Source organism: Nelumbo lutea, chromosome 4, assembly GCF_056320005.1.
Source record: "Nelumbo lutea isolate HS-2025 chromosome 4, American lotus-T2T, whole genome shotgun sequence".
In the NCBI taxonomy this organism is placed as follows: Eukaryota; Viridiplantae; Streptophyta; class Magnoliopsida; order Proteales; family Nelumbonaceae; genus Nelumbo; species Nelumbo lutea.
Genome location: NC_142687.1, coordinates 1,634,511 through 1,655,964, shown reverse-complemented (window position 1 = coordinate 1,655,964; position 21,454 = coordinate 1,634,511). Strand labels below are relative to the sequence as shown.

General features: G+C 36.2%; 2 protein-coding genes across 2 annotated transcripts; both read left to right on the top strand.

Annotated features, from left to right (window-relative positions):
* The first annotated feature begins 1,733 nt into the window (after positions 1–1,733).
* Positions 1,734–8,198, top strand: LOC148853326 (nudix hydrolase 13, mitochondrial-like). The gene is made up of 6 exons (XM_088984460.1): positions 1,734–2,226; positions 2,429–2,518; positions 3,882–3,993; positions 4,131–4,214; positions 6,756–6,905; positions 7,263–8,198. The coding sequence occupies exons 2-6, from the start codon at positions 2,448–2,450 to the stop codon at positions 7,506–7,508; spliced, it is 663 nt and encodes a 220-aa protein (XP_088840586.1). The 5' UTR covers positions 1,734–2,226; positions 2,429–2,447; the 3' UTR covers positions 7,509–8,198.
* A 9,032-nt stretch (positions 8,199–17,230) lies between these two features.
* LOC148853325 (ethylene-responsive transcription factor LEP-like) lies at positions 17,231–18,538 on the top strand. Its single transcript, XM_088941230.1, has one exon. It carries the CDS (start codon positions 17,340–17,342, stop codon positions 18,195–18,197), a length of 858 nt encoding a protein of 285 aa, XP_088797356.1. The 5' UTR covers positions 17,231–17,339; the 3' UTR covers positions 18,198–18,538.
* The last annotated feature ends 2,916 nt before the right edge of the window (positions 18,539–21,454 follow it).

The window sequence follows — 21,454 nt, the reverse complement described above, 5'->3', positions numbered from 1 at the left end:
GTATTTTTATTTTCAATTGGTTTTAAATTGTATATTCTATTTCCATCATTAATAAAAACATTTCTTATTTATCATGCTTATTATTGTTTAATATGTACGTTAAAAATGTTTCCAATTTTTTTAATTTTATCTATTTTTTAATTTAATTATTTAATCGTGGCAACATGAATTAACCCATTTGATCCAAAATGATTTAATTTCTTACCACCACCTAGATGAAAAACATTATTTTTGCTAGATAGATTTTAAAAATATAAGCTTTTATGCTATTAGAATTATTAATTTATTAAGTATGAATTTAATTAATAGAACTTAATGATGAGAAGAAAAAAAAATGGCTTAAATATATGATTCGATGAACATGAATGCAAGTTAATAACTTAAATGTTGGATTTAATGAGAGAGAATTGAATGCATTAAATATCTTTAAATTACCTCTTTTCAAGTCATTTAATATCAAGAACCGGTTACCCTATTTGCCCTCATTTTTTATCAGTAAATTTATAAATTTATATATAGAGGGATAAATTCTGTCCTTAAAAGCTTCTAGAAATATTCTTGAGGCCATTTGTGCTTTTTAAAGTAGTATAGATTTAGATTTCATCCTCACAGTCCTTACAGTTGTTTATTAATTAGAAACATCATTGTCATTAAGGGTGATCATGAAAAACCAAAAAACCTAAAAACTGAACCGAATTGATGAGGTTGAACCAAAAATTCTGGTTAACTGAATTGATTGATTCTATTTTGATTCAATATTTTCAAAAAACTAAAGGTACCGGTTTGGTTTTGGTTAATCAATATAAAAAAATGAGCGGTTAACCAAATCGATTGGTATACATACATACATATTTCATATATTTTATATTATCTATATATTATAAATAAATGTATATATGTACCGTATATAAATATATATTTATAATATGTGATATATTATTTATTATTTATAATATAATATTTTATATGTATTTCTAGCTTTTTATTATATATTAACATATATTTTTATAACATATATTATAAAAATAAAAAAACTAAAAAACTAATGAACTCAATTGGCGAACCAATCAACCAATTGACTTTGTTTTGACTTTAATAACCGATTTTTCAAAACTCAATTATACCAATTCAGTTTTAAAAATAAGCATGCCTTATCCCAACTATATAGAATTTGTTATATGAATATTTGACCAATTCTTTTCATTTAAACCTATAAACAAATCAAGTATCCTGATTTTTTCAATGCACGCCTAGCAGTGCTGTGATGACTTATGATGTGAGGATTGTAGTAAAAAAAATATTGTGCGGATGAAATCCCATTTCCTCTACTATAGTTATGTTTATATTAAAAAAATAAAATCTCAAAATGCTAATATTTATATTTAATTATCACAGTAAACAACATAGAAAAGTCGGATTCAACCTAGTGCCCAATCTAGTGGGTTTTTTTATGTGATGGACGGTTTGGATTGTGTGGGGAAGTATCTATCTAATTGGATTAATAATTTTTTTACAGTTAAATACTTAAATATTACTAAATATAGAGTATATTAAACTGTATAATTATCTATTTTTATGAACCACATGAGACATGACGACGTAATATTTTTTATTATTCTCATAAAATTTGAGGAAAGCTACATTAGTAAGAATTAATTAAGATGTTAAATTAAATATCTATAAATAATAATAATAATTTACTTATATAAAAACAAATAAACGAATAATTTTTTATAAATACGTGTGCCTTTGATCTGATTCTGGTCCCGCGGAAATTACTCTTCTCCGTGCTGCTCCTCCCTCTCTATCCATTTGTTCTTCCAATTGTGGAGCTGCAATTTCCATGAAACATCTTTTGGTTGTAGGAGGGCTCATCGGTTCTTAATAATTCCCCCATCACCGAAGCTCTGTTAATCTGGAAGGGCTAGGGCTTCTCGTTGCCGTTTTTGACTCCCATCCCATTTAAATCCTGCTCTGCTCGCGCCAGAAGGGATATGCGATTCAATGGGCTTGGGTTGGTCGGCCCTGTACACCACATCCTTATCGCAATCCCCCCTTGTTATTCATCTGCTCTGAGTCTGAGTCTCAAATCTCCACCTCGCGCTGTTCCTCACGGGATTCTTAGGCTACACTTTCTTCCTTCCTTTCTTCCCATTCAATGCAGTATGAACGATTGACGAGGATTACGTGGTTATAAAAGCTGTTCCATTTGCTTCCCAAAACACAGTAATTCATGCTTTTTTTTTTTTTCTTTTCACCAAGATATTCTTCTTCTTCTTTCTTTCTTTCTTTCTTTATTTATATTTTTAATCCATTTTTTAGGTTAGAAGGACTTTTCTTAAGTTTTTGGTTTCTTGTTTATGCTTCTAAGTTTTTAATTTCTTTTTGTTTTCTTTCTCTCTTTCTATTTTCATTGTTTTGTGCTCAGGAGAATTTCTAAGAATACCATGTCGTCTGTGGTAGCTCGAACGGGAAGACAGAGGCAAAGATATGAGGACCAGCTACGTCTAGTCGCTGGGTAAGTCGTTTCTGAATATTTGCTTTTGCTGTTGTTCGTCGTCATGGCTGTGATGTTTTGCGTTTTGCCTTGTAACTATATATGTATTTTTTAATCTTTCTTTTTATGCTTTTTTACTTTTCGACATTATCTCTTTCTTGGCTTTCATTTTCGTCTTTCTGCGATTCCTTTATGGTATTTTTGTTTTCAAGTCCCCGTTCATGTGTTTGTTCTCTCCTGTGTGAGGATATCGCTTCCTTTTCGTTTTCTCTGTGCGAAATTAAGATTGTCGTCGTACCCGTACTTAATACGGTTAGATTTTTTTCTTTTAAGAACGTGCGCTTTAATCTCCTCCGGCAAAATTGCGGTAATGCAGAGACTATGGTTTTATCAGATGGGTAATATCAAGCCCTGGCATTTTTCTTTTTGGGATTTTTCCAACATTGTGTGTCTTATCCTGGTGAGTTGCAGAACAGTGTGGTGATAAAGCTGTTACTCTTTTTATATTGAACAGTGACAAGCATTGGGCCCTACCTTGACTTATGCTGCTTCAGGAATCAGGATCTTATTTGAGTTATTATTTGTTGTGGGCATGACACTTTTTTTTTTTTTTGAACTTTTCCCCTATTGTTAATTCGGCCGGTGACCCGGTGGCGGTGGAATTTAGATGCCCTACCGATCTAGTTAATTTCATTTCTTTTTTTTTTTCGAATAGAGTATAGAACCTGCTATTTCGATCAACCCCTTGTTGCGTTACTACCATTTGGTTTTATAGTAGTCAGTGCATACATAAAATTTGTCTTTTGTAGGTTCTACTAGCTTTATATTCCGTATGGAATCAAGATAATCTTTATTAAATCATCCCCATTTTGATGTGGGTAAACAGATTTCTGTGTCCTCAAGTTCTGTAAATTACACAATGTTATGTGTGAGGAAAAAAAAGGAAAAATGAAGAAACAAAGGAAGCAGAGAAAAAGCATAAAAAATTGCCATGGTTGATTTCCTCTGTGGTGGTTTTAAAAATCTACGCATACTCTGATATTTCATACAATGTTTATGAGGAAAACAAATTATTTATAACAGAATTTCCTTTCTAGGAGTTAAGTTATTATGCATGGGGATAGATCATATTCACGTATGCAAGAGAGGTTGCTTAATTGGAAAGATTATTGACAATTGTGAACAATATTTTTTTTTTTAATTTCATAGAGATGTAGTTTGGTAGGAAAACCACTTTTTTTTTTTTGCAATTTCACATTTCCTTAATTCAATAGATGTATGTATCTGAGGTACACTACAAATTTATCCCTTTGCACCCAATATTAAGTTGTTTTGCTATATGGTCCATCTATTAGTTCTTACCCATCTGTTGCGACACAACCAGGTGCATTCCTTACAGGATAAAAGATGCTGAGGATCAAAGTTGTGATCTGGTGAACAGATTGGAAGTCCTCATGGTTTCTTCCCCAAATCGTGATGACCTTGTATTTCCAAAGGTGTTCATTTGCCTACATCTTATTCCTTAATTTATCCATTTCTGCTTATGCCACTAGCATGAAATAGGCAAAAAGAAAAAGAGTTATGCCATTAGTTCAAGTTTTGAAACTGATGCTATTCACATAATTTGGTTCAGGGTGGATGGGAGGAAGATGAGACTGTTGGTGAAGCTGCATGTCGTGAAGCATTGGAGGAAGCTGGAGTAAAAGGAATACTAGATGTAAGTTCCATTTCCTGCTTCGTGCAGTGCCTCTCTCATGTTTCTGCACATATTCATTGTGTTGAAGTTTAAAGGATTTTGAAATAGCTCTTTTATGTAATCTATTGCTACTTCAGTACTGCTTTTCCCATTTCCCATTTTGCACCAATAAAAAGTTACTTTAATTATATATCAAGGTAAACTCTGTGACTTTTTTATTAATAGGACAAATGAAGGTCATCTACCAACTGATGGTGGCTCAGTTGGTAGGATCTCTGACTTGTTGTAGCAGAGACCTGGGATCAAATCCCACTGCCACTAGGATAGGGGGGGGGGGTGTTAAGGGACTGGGGGATGAGCTACCTCTCCATTGTGTAGCCCCATGATACCAAAAAAAGAAAAGAAAAAAAAAGGTCATCTGATGTTCTGTTTTTATTGAAGGTGAAATTTCAAAAATTTGAGGGGTATTTTTTGAAAATTTCCATATCTTTTAGTGCTTAAGGATGGCCTACATTCTAACAATATTGTTTTTGTTGTTTGGTTGAATGATCCACAGCGAGCATTTGCATTTACCTTTTTGCATGTTATGTTTCCTATACTAATCCAAACACCTAGTTGCTTTGCTTGTGCATTTTTTTGAGCACTGAATGACCTAGAAGGCTTGAGGGATAATATCAAGAAAAAGGCCTGGCTGTTTTCAGTACCTACATACCCATTTGGACACGTTTCAGTTTCCCATTTTATACAAGAACCTGATTCTAGGAGGTTGTGCTACTCCTACTAAGTACTTTAGTGCAATCTCAGATTCTGCTATCCTAGCATATAGCTGTCCCTCATGCTAGCAGCAGATTTCATTGCCAGAGGAAATCCTTTATTTTGAACCTTGTGTTGTCCCTGAAATGCCTAGCTTGTGCATCATTTATTTCTATGCCTTGTCAATTAGAATGCATTACATAGAAACATTAGACTGATGGTTATTAATTTGTTGACATTGGAAAGCATTTTGCTCTTTTGGAAGAAAAAAGTTAAAGCTATTCTGTGTTTTTTAATATCCACAAAGGCTTAACATACTAAATACTAAATATGGTGAATGTATATACCACAATTCTTCAGTATTTGAAAATTACTGATCATCTAATAGGTTAGTTCATTATTCCCTGTAGTGCCTGCAATTCATGATCAATGCCTGTGTGTAAGTTCTTCCATATTTCAGGATGTTGCCAAATCATAATTGAAATGATTCAAGATTTGAATCATGGTTTAAATTGGAAATACCAACAACCTGAGGTGTGTCAGTTTATTTTAGGTTTCTGGTTTCCTTAAGAAGAAAAATATTTGAAGTTGATTGCAGATTGGGAGTCCTATCACTGCTTTTGTTTTATTTCACTTTTATGTTGTCTGGTTTAATTTTAATACCATGAAGAAAACTCACTATGGAGTGTAGGGCATCTCTTACTGGCATGTCCACCTACAGAAAGAGGTTAGGATTGGATTACGTATACCAATCCAAATATGACCTGTTGGATTGTCAATAGTTACTTTGTAGTACTGTGTGCTGCCTTCTCTCTGGATATTTAGGTCATCTCTTCCAGTTTTTTGCTACTGTAAACTAGGTGGTTGGCGTATAATGTTTCTTGGTTGGACTACATGATGTTGACCAACATTCCCATTAGTTGCTTTGGCATCAATGGATTTCGAGCTTTTTATCCATTTGGATTGTCCTTCTTGTTGCAAAGCATTCTGGTATAAATTTTTTAAAATTTTTATCTTATTATTAAAAAAAATCTGGTGTAATTACTGAATCAACACCTATTCTGTTCCTACAGGCAACTCAAATCCTACTTTGGCCAACCCTGTGATCTCACAGTCAGCTTGATGCATCTCTACAAGTGCCTTGCTTTTGTGTCCTCCCATATTTATCTTGACATAAAATTCTGATAGACATGACCACCTAATCATCTTTTTTGGTCGTCTTCAACTTCTTGATTAACCATGGAACTCCCCAAGCCCAATGGACTTTGCCCTTGGAAATTGTCTTGGAGTAATAGACTTCTAGAACCTTTTTTTTTTTATTTTCTATTACCTTTTCTATCTTACTTCTGATCCATTACTTATTGGTGCTAGAACCTCACACTACAGACTGCAACAGGTGTTGGTTCTAGGTAGAAATGCAATTGTGGGGTTGTATGGCCTTTTAGCCATTCACTTGTGAGTTGCGGCAAGTTTTTCTGGCAGCCTAATATAGTTAAGTCTAATTTTGCTCTGCCATCATAGGCATGTGGGACCTGATATGTAAAGGTCTCTCAACTGCTTTGGTTACAAACTTCTAGATATGTAGGTTGGCTTTTTAACTCTGTTGGGTCTATATGCTGATGTCTATATTTTGTTCCAATTCTTTAGTATTAATTATATTTCTCACTCATGATAGTCCCATATATTTTGACTTTTGAGAAAAATAGTTCAATTTGTGTTCTCCCTTCAAGTTGTCTAACTATATTGATTAGTGGAGAAAAAGAAGAAAGCTCTCAAGTCATCTAATGAAATATTATGTCTCCTGTGTAGGAAAATCAGCTGGGAGTTTGGGAGTTTAGAAGCAAGAGCAGACAGGATAGCTGTTGCCTAGCAGGTGGTTGTAGAGGTTACATGTTTGCATTGAAGATTACTGAGGAGCTTGAGTCCTGGCCAGAGCAGGCTTACCGTGATAGGAAATGGGTCAGTATGCAATGAAAAGGTAGAGAAATAAAGGGATTTACCATGGCATGATGTTTGTTGAACTAATGAGTATGGTGTGTAAAGAAGGATTTGCAGTGCAATCAGTTGCCTAACAGAAGGGTCAATTGATTGGGTTGATTTATGGTGAATTTTCATAACTGACCCATCAATTGGATAGTTTGTATTTGATGGGCTTGACCGCAGCATGTATCCTAGGGAAAATCATATTGTTATATGCATGCTGTGGTACTGGTACATACCTTTAATTTCGTCAAGTATGAATTACTGCTGCTAGTAATTGAATTGTTTAGAATCCTTACTTGAGAGTTGAGGCTGGGTTTTTCTTCCCTTTTGCAGTTGACAGTAAGAGAAGCTTTCAGACTCTGCCGGTATGAGTGGATGTCTAGAGCACTTGAACAATTTTTGGGAGTTATTTCTGAGAACAGTGAACATGAGGAGAGAGAAGACCTGATAGGAGGTTCTCCTTCAGTTGCAGGTCCAGATGTTGTTGGAGAGCATCAGATCTTGCCTCCAAACTGCTTTGTGAAACCTTCTGGTTCCCAACACCTTGACGAACCACATGACTGTGTGGTTCAAGGGTGATAGCCCAGCCAAACAAATTCCAACTGGGAGGAGGGATCCCATCAGTAAAGCCTTCTGGTTGATTCTCAATCTCTCGCTCGGTGCTGTTGGAAAAGGGTATTGTTTTTATGGGTACAGACTACAGTTATGTAATTTTACCAAGTTACAATGTTACATTTACATTACCACATGGAACGTAAATCGCAGTTGTCCGGGTGGCTTCCTTGGAATTAGCACTACTGCTGACTGCTCTGGTGATTAAACCAACTGAGTCGTCTTAAATTGAGATTGAGGTAGCTTGAGAGCATTAGTTTAATTAGACTGATGATGTTAATAAGTAGTAACCGTGGAGTCCGGATCCGTCTAAAGCTGAAACAAGATGGTGCCATCTGTATTTAAAGTTAAAGAAATCCATCCACCCCCCACTGTGTCTACCTGATCCGAGTCTGGCAGCACTGGTTGCAATATTTGGGTTATTTCCATTGGATTGTGGAGCTGAGATGGATCTTGGTTAGAAGAATCTCTCTTAGCCCCTGGGGGTGGAATTTGAGGCTTGTATTGCGAATGGGTTGGATTGAATCTGATATGCTTAGATTCAAATTTGATAATTGAATCTTGTCCAATGGATTCGGATTTAGAATTTTAGATATTGAATGTCATCAATGAATAATGTATTGAATTAAAAATATCTTTAATATTTTCCTCAAAAAATATCTTTAGTATTATGGGTTTGACATGATACTGGAAAATTTTAAGTTTATAACTAATCAACAGGTATCATGCTGCTCCTCCATCTGAGTAAATTTAGGGGTATCATAAAGTGGTAATCAATCAGGTACGGTTTATAGATCCATATTTGATCCCATTATAAATGGTCCCTTGGATTAATTGGATCATATTCGACTTCAACTAACATTATATGTAGAGCTATGAATGGTCTATCCAACGAACTTGAATGGACTGAAAAATTGAAAAATTTCCCTTGTGGTTTAGTTAATTAACTAATTCATCTTTATTGTTTACATAAAGTATTTTTATTATTTCTTATAATTGTCTAAAACTTCCTCTACCGTTAATTCTTCATCATAAACCGTTCACATGTGACATCACATGACTGATATATTTTTCAAAAATTTTTAAAATACGCTTTTATCATAAAGAACTCAGGGCACCGAGGTTGGGAGTGGGCACTTTGTTATAGAGTTTCAAACCAAAGCGCAATGGAACCAAAGACTACCTTTTTACTTTTTGAATCCAATGCTTGACAAGGCATTAAGAATTCTGTCAAAAATCAAAGTTCCCATGAAGCTTGGAGAAGACCTATCAAAAGATCTAGGAATTTCAACAATTGTATGAAGATGTCAAAGAGTTCCCACGCAGTGAAAAACCATGGTGGAGAGTTTGCTAGTTGCATTGAAAATGAATTGTTCAATTTGTGCATCAAAATCTATTTCATGGGATACCTGTTGTGACTGTGAAAAACTAAGGCCTCGTTTGGTTTGTGGGAATAGGGGTCTGGAATCGGAATTGGAATGGGCTACTACGATTCCAAATGTTTGGTTGGGCAGAAATGGAATCCCATTCCCATTCCTGCTAGAATGGCATTCCCCGATTTGAGGAAATGGCCATTCTCTACCCCTCCCTTGGGAATGAAATTCCATTCCTACTGATTCTAATTCTCATTCCCATTTCTTTCTAAACCAAACAAATTATGGGAATGGACCATTCCGATTCCAAATCCAGAGGATTTTGATTTCGATTCTGATTCCAATTCCAATTCTGACTACGAACCAAGCAAACCCTTAGGAGTTCCTACCTTCCATGTTTCTAGGTTTTTAGGAGCTCCTCAATGGCCAAATGTGAATTGGAATCAATTCAACTAAGGAGCAGTAACACCGGAAGTTGCTAAGTACTATGTCTAAGCTACCTGAGATGATATGATAGCTAATGCTAAACTAAACTAAATTTTTAGAAATAAGGTGATGGAATGGAGAGAAGAGACAGATTCTAAAATACAAAAGAGGAGTAGTGTTGAGTTGAATTTCTACCATCAATAATTGCTGAAATTGGTGGAATTCTGTTAATCTTTGGCTCATCTTCATTCAACCTAATCTTGTTTATATAACTTGGGCAGGTGGTTTTCCTTGTTGTTGCTTGGGTGTTTCCCTCTTCATCCTTGTTGTTTAAGTTTTGATGTAAGAAGTGGGATGTATTTTTTTATTTGAGATGTGTGATAAATGCAAGCCCTACAACATTGATATGAGATGGAGGGCTTCTACAGTTTCTGCTTCTGGGTTTCCAGATGCCAATTCCTTTGTGAAATTATTGAAAACAATTTTGTGAGACTAAGATATGTGACACATTGTACATTAAATTTGAGATCAGCAGCACCAACCCTTGGACTAGTTGGCCAACCTAGAACCCAATTTAGCGTTACTGCCTTTCAGAGAGGATCTGACGTTAATGGTGCTAGGATTTGCCATGTTTGTCAATGGAAAATCATAGAGACCTTTTGCCTTTATAAAAAGCTATGAATTGTAACACAAACCCTAAATTCACCCCAAATCCAATTGATGTGGATTTGTTCAAATTTAAAATCTACGAACATGTGCAAAGTAAGATTAATAATCCTTCTTCTGGTCGTGTGACAATCAACTGGACCGACCAAATTATAAGTACATATCCAGAGAAGGGTTGGTAACAATGGCAATGACAGTGGTGATAGGGAGATATGACAAATGCATGACAATGGGAAACTTAAGAAGGTTCCTAAAATTTTTCATCAGTTGGGTTATATATATTTTGAAAATTTGAGGAATATTGGAGGACAAATTTAATATTTCAGTTTTTTCCGTTTGTCAGAAACAATAAGGGCACTTTAAGACAATATGTAAACAATAAGGGTAGACTTAGTCAATTAAATAAATCATAAGGGTATAATTTAAGAAATTTGCCCTTATAACAAATCTGTTTTCATGATTTTGTCTCAATTAATAATTGGGTTGATTCTGGTTCTTGTTTGTTCCAATTTGATCCAGACCTAGAACCAACTATTTTATTAAATATAATAGCTTCTTAATTTTCTTATTATTTTTGTCATATTTTATATTTAAAATGATAAATTTGATAGATAATCTATAAGATACTATTGGTTAAAAATTTTTAATTTATTAACATATAAATAGTTTAGTATTTTCTATCAATTCTATTAAGTTTATATTATCGAAACTTAAATTTTAAGTTACTATTTAAATAAAAATATAATTTTCACTATAATCAGGTCTTGACCTGATAGACTTGACTATTAACTGGGACGGATCTTAGTCTGGTTCCATCTACACCCAACTCAAACCTGATCCGATGATAACCCTAATTATATCTTCAAGAGTTTGGATTTCCTAGTCAACAAATTGGTCCTCCGCCTTACAACACTTGCAGTCATACATTAGGAATATCTTTTCATGAATGAAATATACAAATATGTTATCAATGCGTGACTGAAAATGCTGTGTGAAGTTGGTGAGGAAGAAATCTGAATCTATATAATGTTTGCCTTAGCTTCACGTCCATGCTGAATTAATTTTAGACTTGTAGTTATAATGATAAATATTGTTAAAAGCTATACTGTAGTACTTGGTGGATCGGATCCATGAGAATGATGTGCTCTGTGAGAGTAAAGATTAAAGACTGCTTCATACAATGCCTTCAATCAATCTCTGTTAAATATTATCAGGACTGTATATTCTAAAGAATTTGGAGAAACGGACCAAGTACGTGGAAATTTATGATATGATCGAGAATGAACTGAAAAAAAAAAAAAAAAACGGAAAAGAAAAACCAACCACATGTTTTAGAGAGAGAGAGAGAGAGAGCGCTAAGATTCCGGGAAGGAAATTCATGCGCGACAAGACATTGAAAGTTTGAAACCTACAAGCTTCCTTGAAACCATGAAGGCTGTTGAAAATGAAAAGGTAGTGGATGCAAGTGCAACCACTATGAAGCAAGCAGCTACCTTTTTATACAAAAAAAAAAAGGAAAAAAATTAGGGTTTTGACGGGACTTTGCTGTCTGTCTACACTCTACAAGCCACGACTCACAACATAAAAAATGACGAGTAGTTCATACAACACAACAGAACAGTCAACAGACAACAGGTGGTCAAGGGAAAGGCCCTCACCCTCAGCTCTCCGGTGTGACACGGTCCTTGCCTTTGTATGTTGTCGTTCATTAATAAGTGGAAAACTCCCTTTCAAAAGAGAAGGGGTTTGGTCTATTAATTAATATTGGGCTTAAGCTGGTCCTTGGTGGTACAAACTACAAAGCAAAGTACCATTAATTATCCCATGTTGCATGCATATTAGAGTAGTGGGGTCTGAGAGTAGAGACTAGCTAGAAACTGTGTTTATAACTTTCATCTAGCTATAATTAATAAAGTTGACGAGCTTGCAACGAATTGTCGACGTCTGATTAATCTACCAACAACGTAACTGATGCTGATGATCATTTGAACCAACCGAGATCATATCGTTAGACGTAATGGCATTGATGACATGGACTCATGGTCCAGGTCGAATATACAAATTAAAATTAAATCGAGGTTACATGCATGGGTGCCACACCCACATGGCTTCAACCACACTAGTACTACTGTTGCACTACTTGCTCTTGTATACTCCTACGTACATCCCCCTAGCTACTCTACTACCTATGATCGATCGATGCAATTTAAATTTGCAATGAATGATCTTCCTAGGTTGGGACTAGCTACTTCATATATTGCTTGTGCTCTTTTATTCTCTGCTGCTGGTTTTGATGAATTACCACAGCTAGCTAGCGGCTAACGCTTCAATATTTATTATAATACTTTTCCATTTATTCAATTCACACATATATTATTACTTAGCTTCTATCATATATGAGAGAGAGAGACAACAAAACAACAATCGTGGAGGGTCTCTCCTAGTTTACCTAGTGCTTCTTTAACAGTCACGAGTCAACAGGTGCCATATCCCAGTCATCTCTCTCGTTTTACTTAATTTGCATCAAATCTTGGTTGTAGAAATAAGTTAATTTGATAGCCCGGCCCATGCATGCCACCATCTGAAACAGTGAAAGGATCTCAAAATTAAAGAGCAGGTTGTTTGTTTGTTTGGTACCTTATTTGCACCCATCTACCTAATTAATTAGTGATTTGATATATTGGATGGACATGCATGTTTCTTTGGTCTTCTTTTGATCTATTATGATATCAAATTTAATTTAATTTAATTTTTAAAATTTGTACACATATTGCTTGCACATGGGGGGAAAAAAGAAAATTAGAGAATTTGATGCCTGATGAGACTGTATATAAATGAATTTTGCAGGGAAGGTTCATGTTCTCTTCTTAGAGTTCGGTGTTATTCCCAAAGATGCCTTCTCAAAGTGGACCCATTTGCATTTGGTTTGGTTTTGTACACAGCCCTTTCTCTCTCTCTCTCTCTATTCAACCTAAACTGCAAAACCTGTGCTACAGGCGGTTAGCTACGGCTGCAGGGTGCTTTTCCTTTTGTGAAAACTGAAAACTGGGTGCGCCCTGCTGCCCTACACGGACATCCAATTATCCACCCAACAATATTCAAACTGCTGCTTAGGGTTTTTTAGGCTTAGCCAACCCAATAACCACATAAAAACTGCGCGCGCGCAACTTATGATGACTGGATTGATAGATGGAGCCAAGACTTGTCACCCCAATAGCCAAACATATATATATATATATATATAAATAAATAGGTGGTAGACAAGTTCCGAGGACCATTATTTGGCACCTTCTCAGCATCTAAGCCACACAAAAATATGCACTTTGGATGGCTTTAGATGCATGCATACATGCATGATATATTGTCCCCGATCGAACTGGGCCTAGCATCCGTTTCCTTGATCAAATAAATAAAAGCTTCTTTTCCCTAGCTATTATATTTTTGTTCTATTTGTTTATACTAAAGCATACAAATCACTTTTGACTGTAAGCTTATCCTATTTGGGGAATTGGTTTATTCTCTCTCTCTCGTGCTTTACACACACTAGGCAGAGGGGAATCCTGTTGAGGAATCATTGACTAGAGACATTTAGACAAATCCATATTGACAGCCATGGAAGACAAAGTGACAATAATTACGCACAAGGTTTAGAAAGCTTAGCTAAAAGCCAACACCAACTCTTAATCCAAATCCCAATGGAGCTTTCACTTATCCCCCTTTTTTCATTTTATTAACACAGGGTGCCTAGCCTGTTACTGTAATACAAGTGTAGTATTTGTCCTGCTTTAATGTCCAAGCAAAATTTTGACCCTTTGTTATCTACCTTTGTTCAGAAAAGAAATAATACTACTTGGTACAAGCTTAAGCTTAATGTGCAAAAACATGAAACATTCCATTAAAAAAGAGAAAGGAGAGAGAAAGAGATCCCTTAGCCTTTTCTTTTTCTAGTATATTAAATTCAGAGATCCGTGACAACAAAGGTACCATACCTGGATTTGATTAAATTAACAAGTGATAATTAGGACCTCCTAACACCTTAGCTTATAATGAGCCTGATCCCAGGTCCAAGGATGACTGATCTCCAAGGATTCTCTCTTCCTTTGGGTTGGGGGTTGGGAACAAAACGACGCTCCACTGCTTATTTGAGGCTTGAAGCTTGCCCAGTTTTGATTAAGCATTGCATGGTCATGGTCGAGCCAAGTGCTGGGCCATGAGCTCAACTAGCTAGTTAGGCCCACCTAAGAAGAATGAAGAGTAAGAGGGGAGGAAGGGATCAGGCTTAAGGGACATATATATATATATATATAGCTAGCTAGTATTCTATATATTTATATATAAATATGTGCTTGTAACAACACTGGTCACGTGTGAAAAGGACCCATTTACAGACAAGTCCTAAGCAACCCTACCTGGCTAATGTTATTATAGATTGTTAAGCATGTAGTAGGGTTTATAATCCCCGTAGGGTGATAGGATCTGCCCCAAATACCCCAAAATATACAACTCAATGTGGATTAATGGGCCATGAGATGGGTCCACTTGGTCAAAGGCTACTTGACTTCGCATTTTCTCTTAGCAAGTAGGTAGTGTGCCTAGTGATTGTTTTCTTCAAAAAAGGGGCTACCTATGTGTCCTCACATGCAACCCAACAAGCCTTTTCCCTCGTTCCGGTCCTATGTTCTTCATTTTAATGTTCACCAAGGGATGATGCTTCAATGTTCAAACCTTACAAAATAAAATAAAAAAGAAGGGATTAAAAAACAAAAGTCATTTCGATGTGTCATTGAAAAGAAACAAGGAAGGGAACCTTTTGATTTGAAAAAAGATATAAGAGGAGCGTCGTGGAACTTATCATTGGTTTTGGCTTAAATTGGATGCACATGGGATGGCTCTTCATCAATCATATTTCTTAAAAACACCCCCACTTACATGTCCCATCTATGTAGGATTAGGTAACATGATCCAATTCACAACCCATATAATTAATCACCTCCCCAATCCCCCTTCCATCATTTTAGAATTTCTTTTCTTCGTTGTTTATCTTCTTCTTCTTCCTGGACCTCACTCCCTATTTCTCTTCTTATGCTTTACCAAGGTTTTAAAAATCGACTCGGAATTGGAATTGTTTTGTGCACTGGATTCTAGGTCAATGGTTCAACTGTCTGATTTAAATGGATGGCCCATTTTAATGAAAAAAAAAACAATATATTAAAATTAAGAACAACTAAAACCATTGAACGAGTCGAATAGGTCGACTGTTTGACTACCCAGGTCAATGGATCACTTACCAATTGAACAATTTTTGGCTGGAAACTGGGTTTGGATTAAAAAGGACCCAATTGCCTGAATGGTTCTCAAGTTGAATGGTCCAACCATCTGATTCAATGGCGATTCGAAAACATTGACTTATAATTCTCTTTTGATGTTTTTTATATTTTCCCCTTTACTAATTCATAAATCAAACTCACTATGGTTCTTCAATATCTATTACATGTTTGATTTGGGCCATTTAAGAAATGGATGACTATTAAAGGTTAAAAATATGGAATCTAACTACTAACACTTACAATTAAATGATTGGTTGGCCTTAGGTAAGTTAGATTTGCATACAGAAAAGAGAGAAAAAGAGAGAGGTGGGGGAAGAAATATCCAATGATTTCAAGCAATTTCTGCTAGATCATACTTGTGTTTGGGTTGGGGGTAAGGGAACATTTTCCCAGATCAGGGTTGAGACTTGAGAACTAAATCCTATTGACCCAACCCCGTCGAGATGTGCCCATTCATTACAAGTCTCTGACATACACAAAAACATTGGTAGGCACATAATAAATGCACATGCAAGACCCACCCATCTGATTATAAAAAGACATCTCCCAAAATGATGGACCCACCCATCTGGTGGCAGGAAAGTAGTGAAGGTCCCCATCATGCATCCGGCCGGCCTTTATACATAGAATCTCTAATTGGGGAGAGGAGAGTTCAGGGACCATCCACGCAATGATCATTGGGGCCGGGCTAATGAGTAATGATCATAACTTTGAACAACCCATCATATTCATATTCATATATAATGGGAGAAGCAAGCAAGCTAAGTCTTTTAGAAATTTTCTTCCTTGATTAGACTTTCGAAGCTTTGGATTTGAAGATATCTTTAGTACTTCAATTGAGGGGCATGCACGCTCACAGAGTCACATATATATACACAACAGTTTGTTATTCTATTTTCTGATCAGTAGATCTTGTTTGGCAGAGTCCATGATTAGATCAGGCCCCCGGTCAAGTCAATTAAGCACTGCAAACTCTGGCTACCTTTAGAGTTTAGAGGGCCACATGTAAAGATGAAGTTTGGTCCACCCAGGCACCCACCACAAATAAATATCAAACTTAATAGAGGGATAAGTGATATTTAATTTAATTAGTTCAATTAAATTATTGAGATTGAAGAATAATATTGAAACATGGTATCTAACAGAACATGCTAATCATGTCCTGTAAGATCTCTAATCATGTTATGTTGCTTCTCTTACATTCTTTTATTTATTTATTTTTTTTTTTTTTTTTGGTTTTTCATTTCTTTTTTCCTTTTTTAATCTTCCTGAACGTGAGCATCTTCCCATCATTAGAAACTCACCCTCCTTGTGTGAGAGAGAGAGAGAGATCAATGTACAATTAATATACATGCAGTTTCTTCAAAATGACTGAATTATCCTTGGTCCATGAATCCATGGACTCGTTCTAATTATTGATCTCCTTAATTTACAAATAAACCCTGAAGGTGAAACGACATATTTCAGTGAGAAAATAAATGGAACACATTTCATAATGGAAGAGGAATAATGCATCATAGCGTTCATGTGATATGTGAGCGACCCACGAATCAAAGTTCAAAGGCACTCCACCTAGCCAGAACTCAGAAGATAGGACAATTTAAGGAGTCCGATCACCTGCGCGCCCATAAAACACCTTCCAAGTTCCAACTCTCTACCAATATAATCTCATACTGCATGGTGGATCCCATTTAAGTGACAATATGACTCAAGTAGCTTATATAGCATCACATATGGATGGAAAATGAACTAATGAAGAGAGGAAGGTGCCAAGGTATGATATTACCATTTTGGAAAAGCTCAAGGGCAGCGAAGGTAAAATGCCAGGGATATATTAAGTAGGTTCTTTATTTAAACGGCTAACGTGCAGCTGAGAAACAATCCCAATCTCGTCGAGAGAAGAAGAAGATACTTTCTTTCTCTCTCTCTCTCTCTCTCTCTCTCTCTGTTCAGAGTTACAAACAGAAAAGGAAAAAGACCATAGCTTCAGAATCTCAGTCTCTGTTATGGATTTCACCAACACAGCAACAAACCCATCTTCGTCTTCGTCTTCATCACCTTCCATGTTTTTCCAGGAGAAAAAGAGCAAAAAGAAGCAGCACCAGCAGCAGGAAAGTACAGGGAGGTTTCTGGGTGTTCGAAGAAGGCCATGGGGACGATACGCAGCAGAGATAAGAGACCCATCAACCAAAGAGAGACATTGGCTGGGCACATTCGACACCGCCGAAGAGGCCGCTTTGGCCTACGACAGAGCCGCACGCTCCATGCGCGGATCTCGCGCTCGCACCAACTTCGTGTACTCGGACATGCCACCCGGTTCTTCTATAACCTCTATAATCTCTCCCGACGAAACCCAACACGACCTCTCGGCCCTCTTCGTCCCTCCCCCCGAAAACGATCCTACCACCCAACTCTACTTCTGTCAGGAATCCGGAAATGCGTGCAACTTCTCCACCGGTTATCCTGCGGTGTCGGCTGGTGACTCATGGATTCCAGCAGCGAATGCTTCTGAACCATCCGTTGTGGGAGCAGCAGGCGTAAGTTCACAGCCTCACCAATTCTACGATAGCACGGAGCTCCCTCCGTTGCCGTCTGACGTTTCGAGTTGTTTCAGTAGTTCGAACGTGCCTCTGTCGGGTTATGATATGGGGGAGGGAGCTTGGCCCGAGGCAACGAGCTTTCTTGGGTTTTCGGAGCAAATGACAACAAATGGATTCGAAACAGTTGAAACGGGGTCGTGTTTGGGTTTTGATTCCAGCGAGTTCGTTCACAGCCCGCTATTTGGCCGGATGCCGCCGGTTTCCGACACTGTATCCACAATTGCGGATGGTTTCGATTTGGGTGCTTCAGCTTATTTCTTCTGATGCTCGCTTTGTTGTAGCCTGTAGGGTTTCGGTTTTTGATTTCGTACGTGCTGCAGCCTCTTTTTTGTTTTGTTTTGGGTTTTTCTTCTGTTTTTAATTTTTAAAATTTTCATTAAAAAGTTGCTTTATTTCGGTGAGACGAACTGACGAAGGGATGCATGGTATATGGCATGGTATCTGTAAATCATCACTCATCAGAATAGTTTTGGTTTTGGAAAAGGGAGAGAGAGGGAAGGATGATGAGTTTTTTAATTTAATTTGGAATTTTAGGGCAAACGCGAAGCTTTTTTTATCCCCCTTTTGGAAAATGGAATTCTCCTCTTCTTTTTCCTTTGAATTCACTTTGGTGTTGGTGTCATCACTCATCAGCAGTGATTTCATTCCGCTGTGGCTTTTAGCCTTTAGGAGAGTTGGGAGTTGGACGTCTTGGGTTGGGACAAGCGGAATATAATAGCTAGGTTTCCCAATGCAAATGCATGTCCCAGACTCCCAGTTATGTTGCACATCGCGAAAACACAAAATGGAGTAGAGATTAGAGGGTGGTTGTTTTATATTTTGTAAATATATAAGGGATTATCAAGTAAGTATATATGGGTCATGGGATGTTTCTTTTTGAGTGTGATTTAAGGGATTCGTGGCAGACCAACCACCCGTGAAAGGTGAAACTAGCACTCAGCATGGTTTCTGTTGTTGAGTTTTGAGTGATGTTCACAATAACATAATTAAGCTTAAAGAAATAAATATACCAAGGGAGCATGGAATTGAACAACTATGGAAGGAAATCCAAGACAACCCCCCAAAAGGAAGAAGTTGGTGCGGTGTAGCAGTAAGCATTAAGCATGGGGGCTAAAAATTAATTATTATTGATTGAGTTGAGGGCCGGGGTTAAAAGTTAATAGTTACATGGGCAAAAATATAAATGAAATCAAGATGTAATTAAAAATTATTATGGGAATTTTAATAAAAGATATTATAATTACCTTTACTGATACTGAATTCAGAGGAAGAGGAGGATATCGGAATGAAGTGGATGAGAGAGAGTGAGGCTGATTCATGTATTGCTAACATACACACGGGCACATGCAAGTTTGTGCCAAACATCCACCGCCACTTCTTTGCAACAAAAACAATTGGTTATTTTTCATGATTCATGAATCATGATTGGGGGGGACTGGGGACTGGGGAGGGAGTATAAAAAGGAGGGGACGAGTCCGGCACTCCTAGTCCTAGATCTCCTGACTCCTCACTCCTGCTTATTCGCGTGCATTTCCATTCCTTTCATAACACCTCCGCCTCCCAACTCCCAATATATTCATGTCTTATTTTCTATATTTTTAAATTCAAAAATCTAAAATCTAAAATAAAAAACCATTTTATGAGAAACATATAAGCAGAAAATCTGATACTCTCTAACACTTCCCTCCACAAGTCCCAAGGGTAGAGTTTAGTTCATACACCATACCGATGGGGACATGTGGGATGCACAGTTATGTTAAGTGAAATTGAAGTAAAAAGAACCCCATACATTAGATTTGTTATGTGAAATTTGATCAAAAGGATTTTTTTTTTATGTTTTCAAATATTTATCGCATTGACAACAAATATTATTCTATAATTTGTAGATTTATTCACAAAATATAAATTTAACCAGATTTAGAAATTAGATATAACCATAAAAATAAAGAAATATTGTGTATAGCCATTTTATGGTGGAAATCTATAAATTTTATTTGCAAACATATTATTAATTTGAATATGATATTGATATTTGGATGTGAACATGGTATTGGTAGTTAGAAGTAGAACCAATGTAATGTATGGACTTTGTTAAAACAAAATTAAAATTGGAAAAGCCCTCTAATGTTTCTAAGGTTGCAACTTGGACGCACTTTACCCAAGCTCGACCCAACTTAACCTGAGTTTTTGCATGGTTTGGGCATAAATTTGGGATGAGGCCTTCAGTAGTCCAAGCCCACCCAAATAAATACACACATATATGCAATTTATTTATATAAAAATATCATTTTTCTTAATTACATGTATGTATGGATGCACACTTGGGATCTGCTACTCATAACACTGTGTAAAAACCTACATAACCAATCACAAGTTAACACACTAGTAGTGTTTATGAAGCCCATTCTATATCCACACCCATTTATATGTAATTGTTTATGAAGCCCTTTACACATAGCATGCATGGTGAGTAGAAAATTTGGGTTTATATATGCATTTGTCTGTACATTTATAAAAAAAAAATGTTTATATTTTCAACCAAATTTTCTCCCAAATTGGGCTATAAAGCTCAATAAAAATTGCTATAGAAAAATATATTGATAAATTCTTTCAAATCTGAGTAACCTTGCCCAAGCATAACTAAGTCTGACTTAACCCAACCCAAACACGAGCCTTGCTCGAGTCATGTTGGGTTAAGCTGGGGTTGGGCTGGGGTTGGGCTGGGGTTGGACTGGGGTGATGAACTCAGGTTCAACCTTGGTTTGGACTAGGCCTAAGCCCGAATAGGATTGGGCCTAGGTTGATCCTCAACCTGATAGAATTTGCCCAAGTTGCACCCTTATTAGCTTTCCATTAATGTTAAATTAATAAAAGTTTGTTTTTAATTTATATTTATTGTAATTTTATTATTATTATTATTATTATTATTATTTAAAATTAATAAAAAGTAATGCTATAACTACTATTTTTATTTAATTAATATTTTGGATTAATTTTTATTAAGTAATTAACTTAATTAATTGACTAACTTATTAATTATATTTAATTAAATTATTAAGTTAATTAGTATGGTCACTCAACTTTTTCCTTGTGATTATAAAAATAAATCTTTTTTTTTTCATTTTCGTAGAAGGCTAAAGAGTGGTGGATATTTTAACTAATGGTTAAACTAACAGTATTTTTTTATCAAGCCAATGGTTTCTGACCAATTTTTGGATTAATTGACCTAAACCGTGAGGGTGACGGTTCAAACAGTTTGATTGCTTAGATCAATGACAGTTCAAAAACATTGGATTAGAATATGATGAAAAGTGCAGTATAAGAGTTTGATTTTCTCCACACATATTTGGTCCTCACACCGACCTTGCAACACTCTAAGCCACATTGGGAACATCTCTGCACTTGTATGTTTTAATTGATGGAAAGATGTTCCCAATGCACAGCTGGGAGTGTTGTGAGGAACAATTTTATAGTGAGATCCGGACTAGTGTAAAGTCAGATATGAGATCGGCTTCAGTCAG

What these genes read in the sequence shown, in the direction of transcription:
- LOC148853325 (XM_088941230.1), top strand. Translation starts at nt 17,340, where the DNA reads ATGGATTTCACCAACACAGCAACAAACCCATCTTCGTCTTCGTCTTCA.
- LOC148853326 (XM_088984460.1), top strand. Translation starts at nt 2,448, where the DNA reads ATGTCGTCTGTGGTAGCTCGAACGGGAAGACAGAGGCAAAGATATGAG. An exon ending in GAGTAAAAGGAATACTAGAT is followed by an intron (nt 4,215 to 6,755) that starts GTAAGTTCCATT and finishes TCTCCTGTGTAG; the next exon opens with GAAAATCAGCTGGGAGTTTG. An exon ending in CTTACCGTGATAGGAAATGG is followed by an intron (nt 6,906 to 7,262) that starts GTCAGTATGCAA and finishes TCCCTTTTGCAG; the next exon opens with TTGACAGTAAGAGAAGCTTT.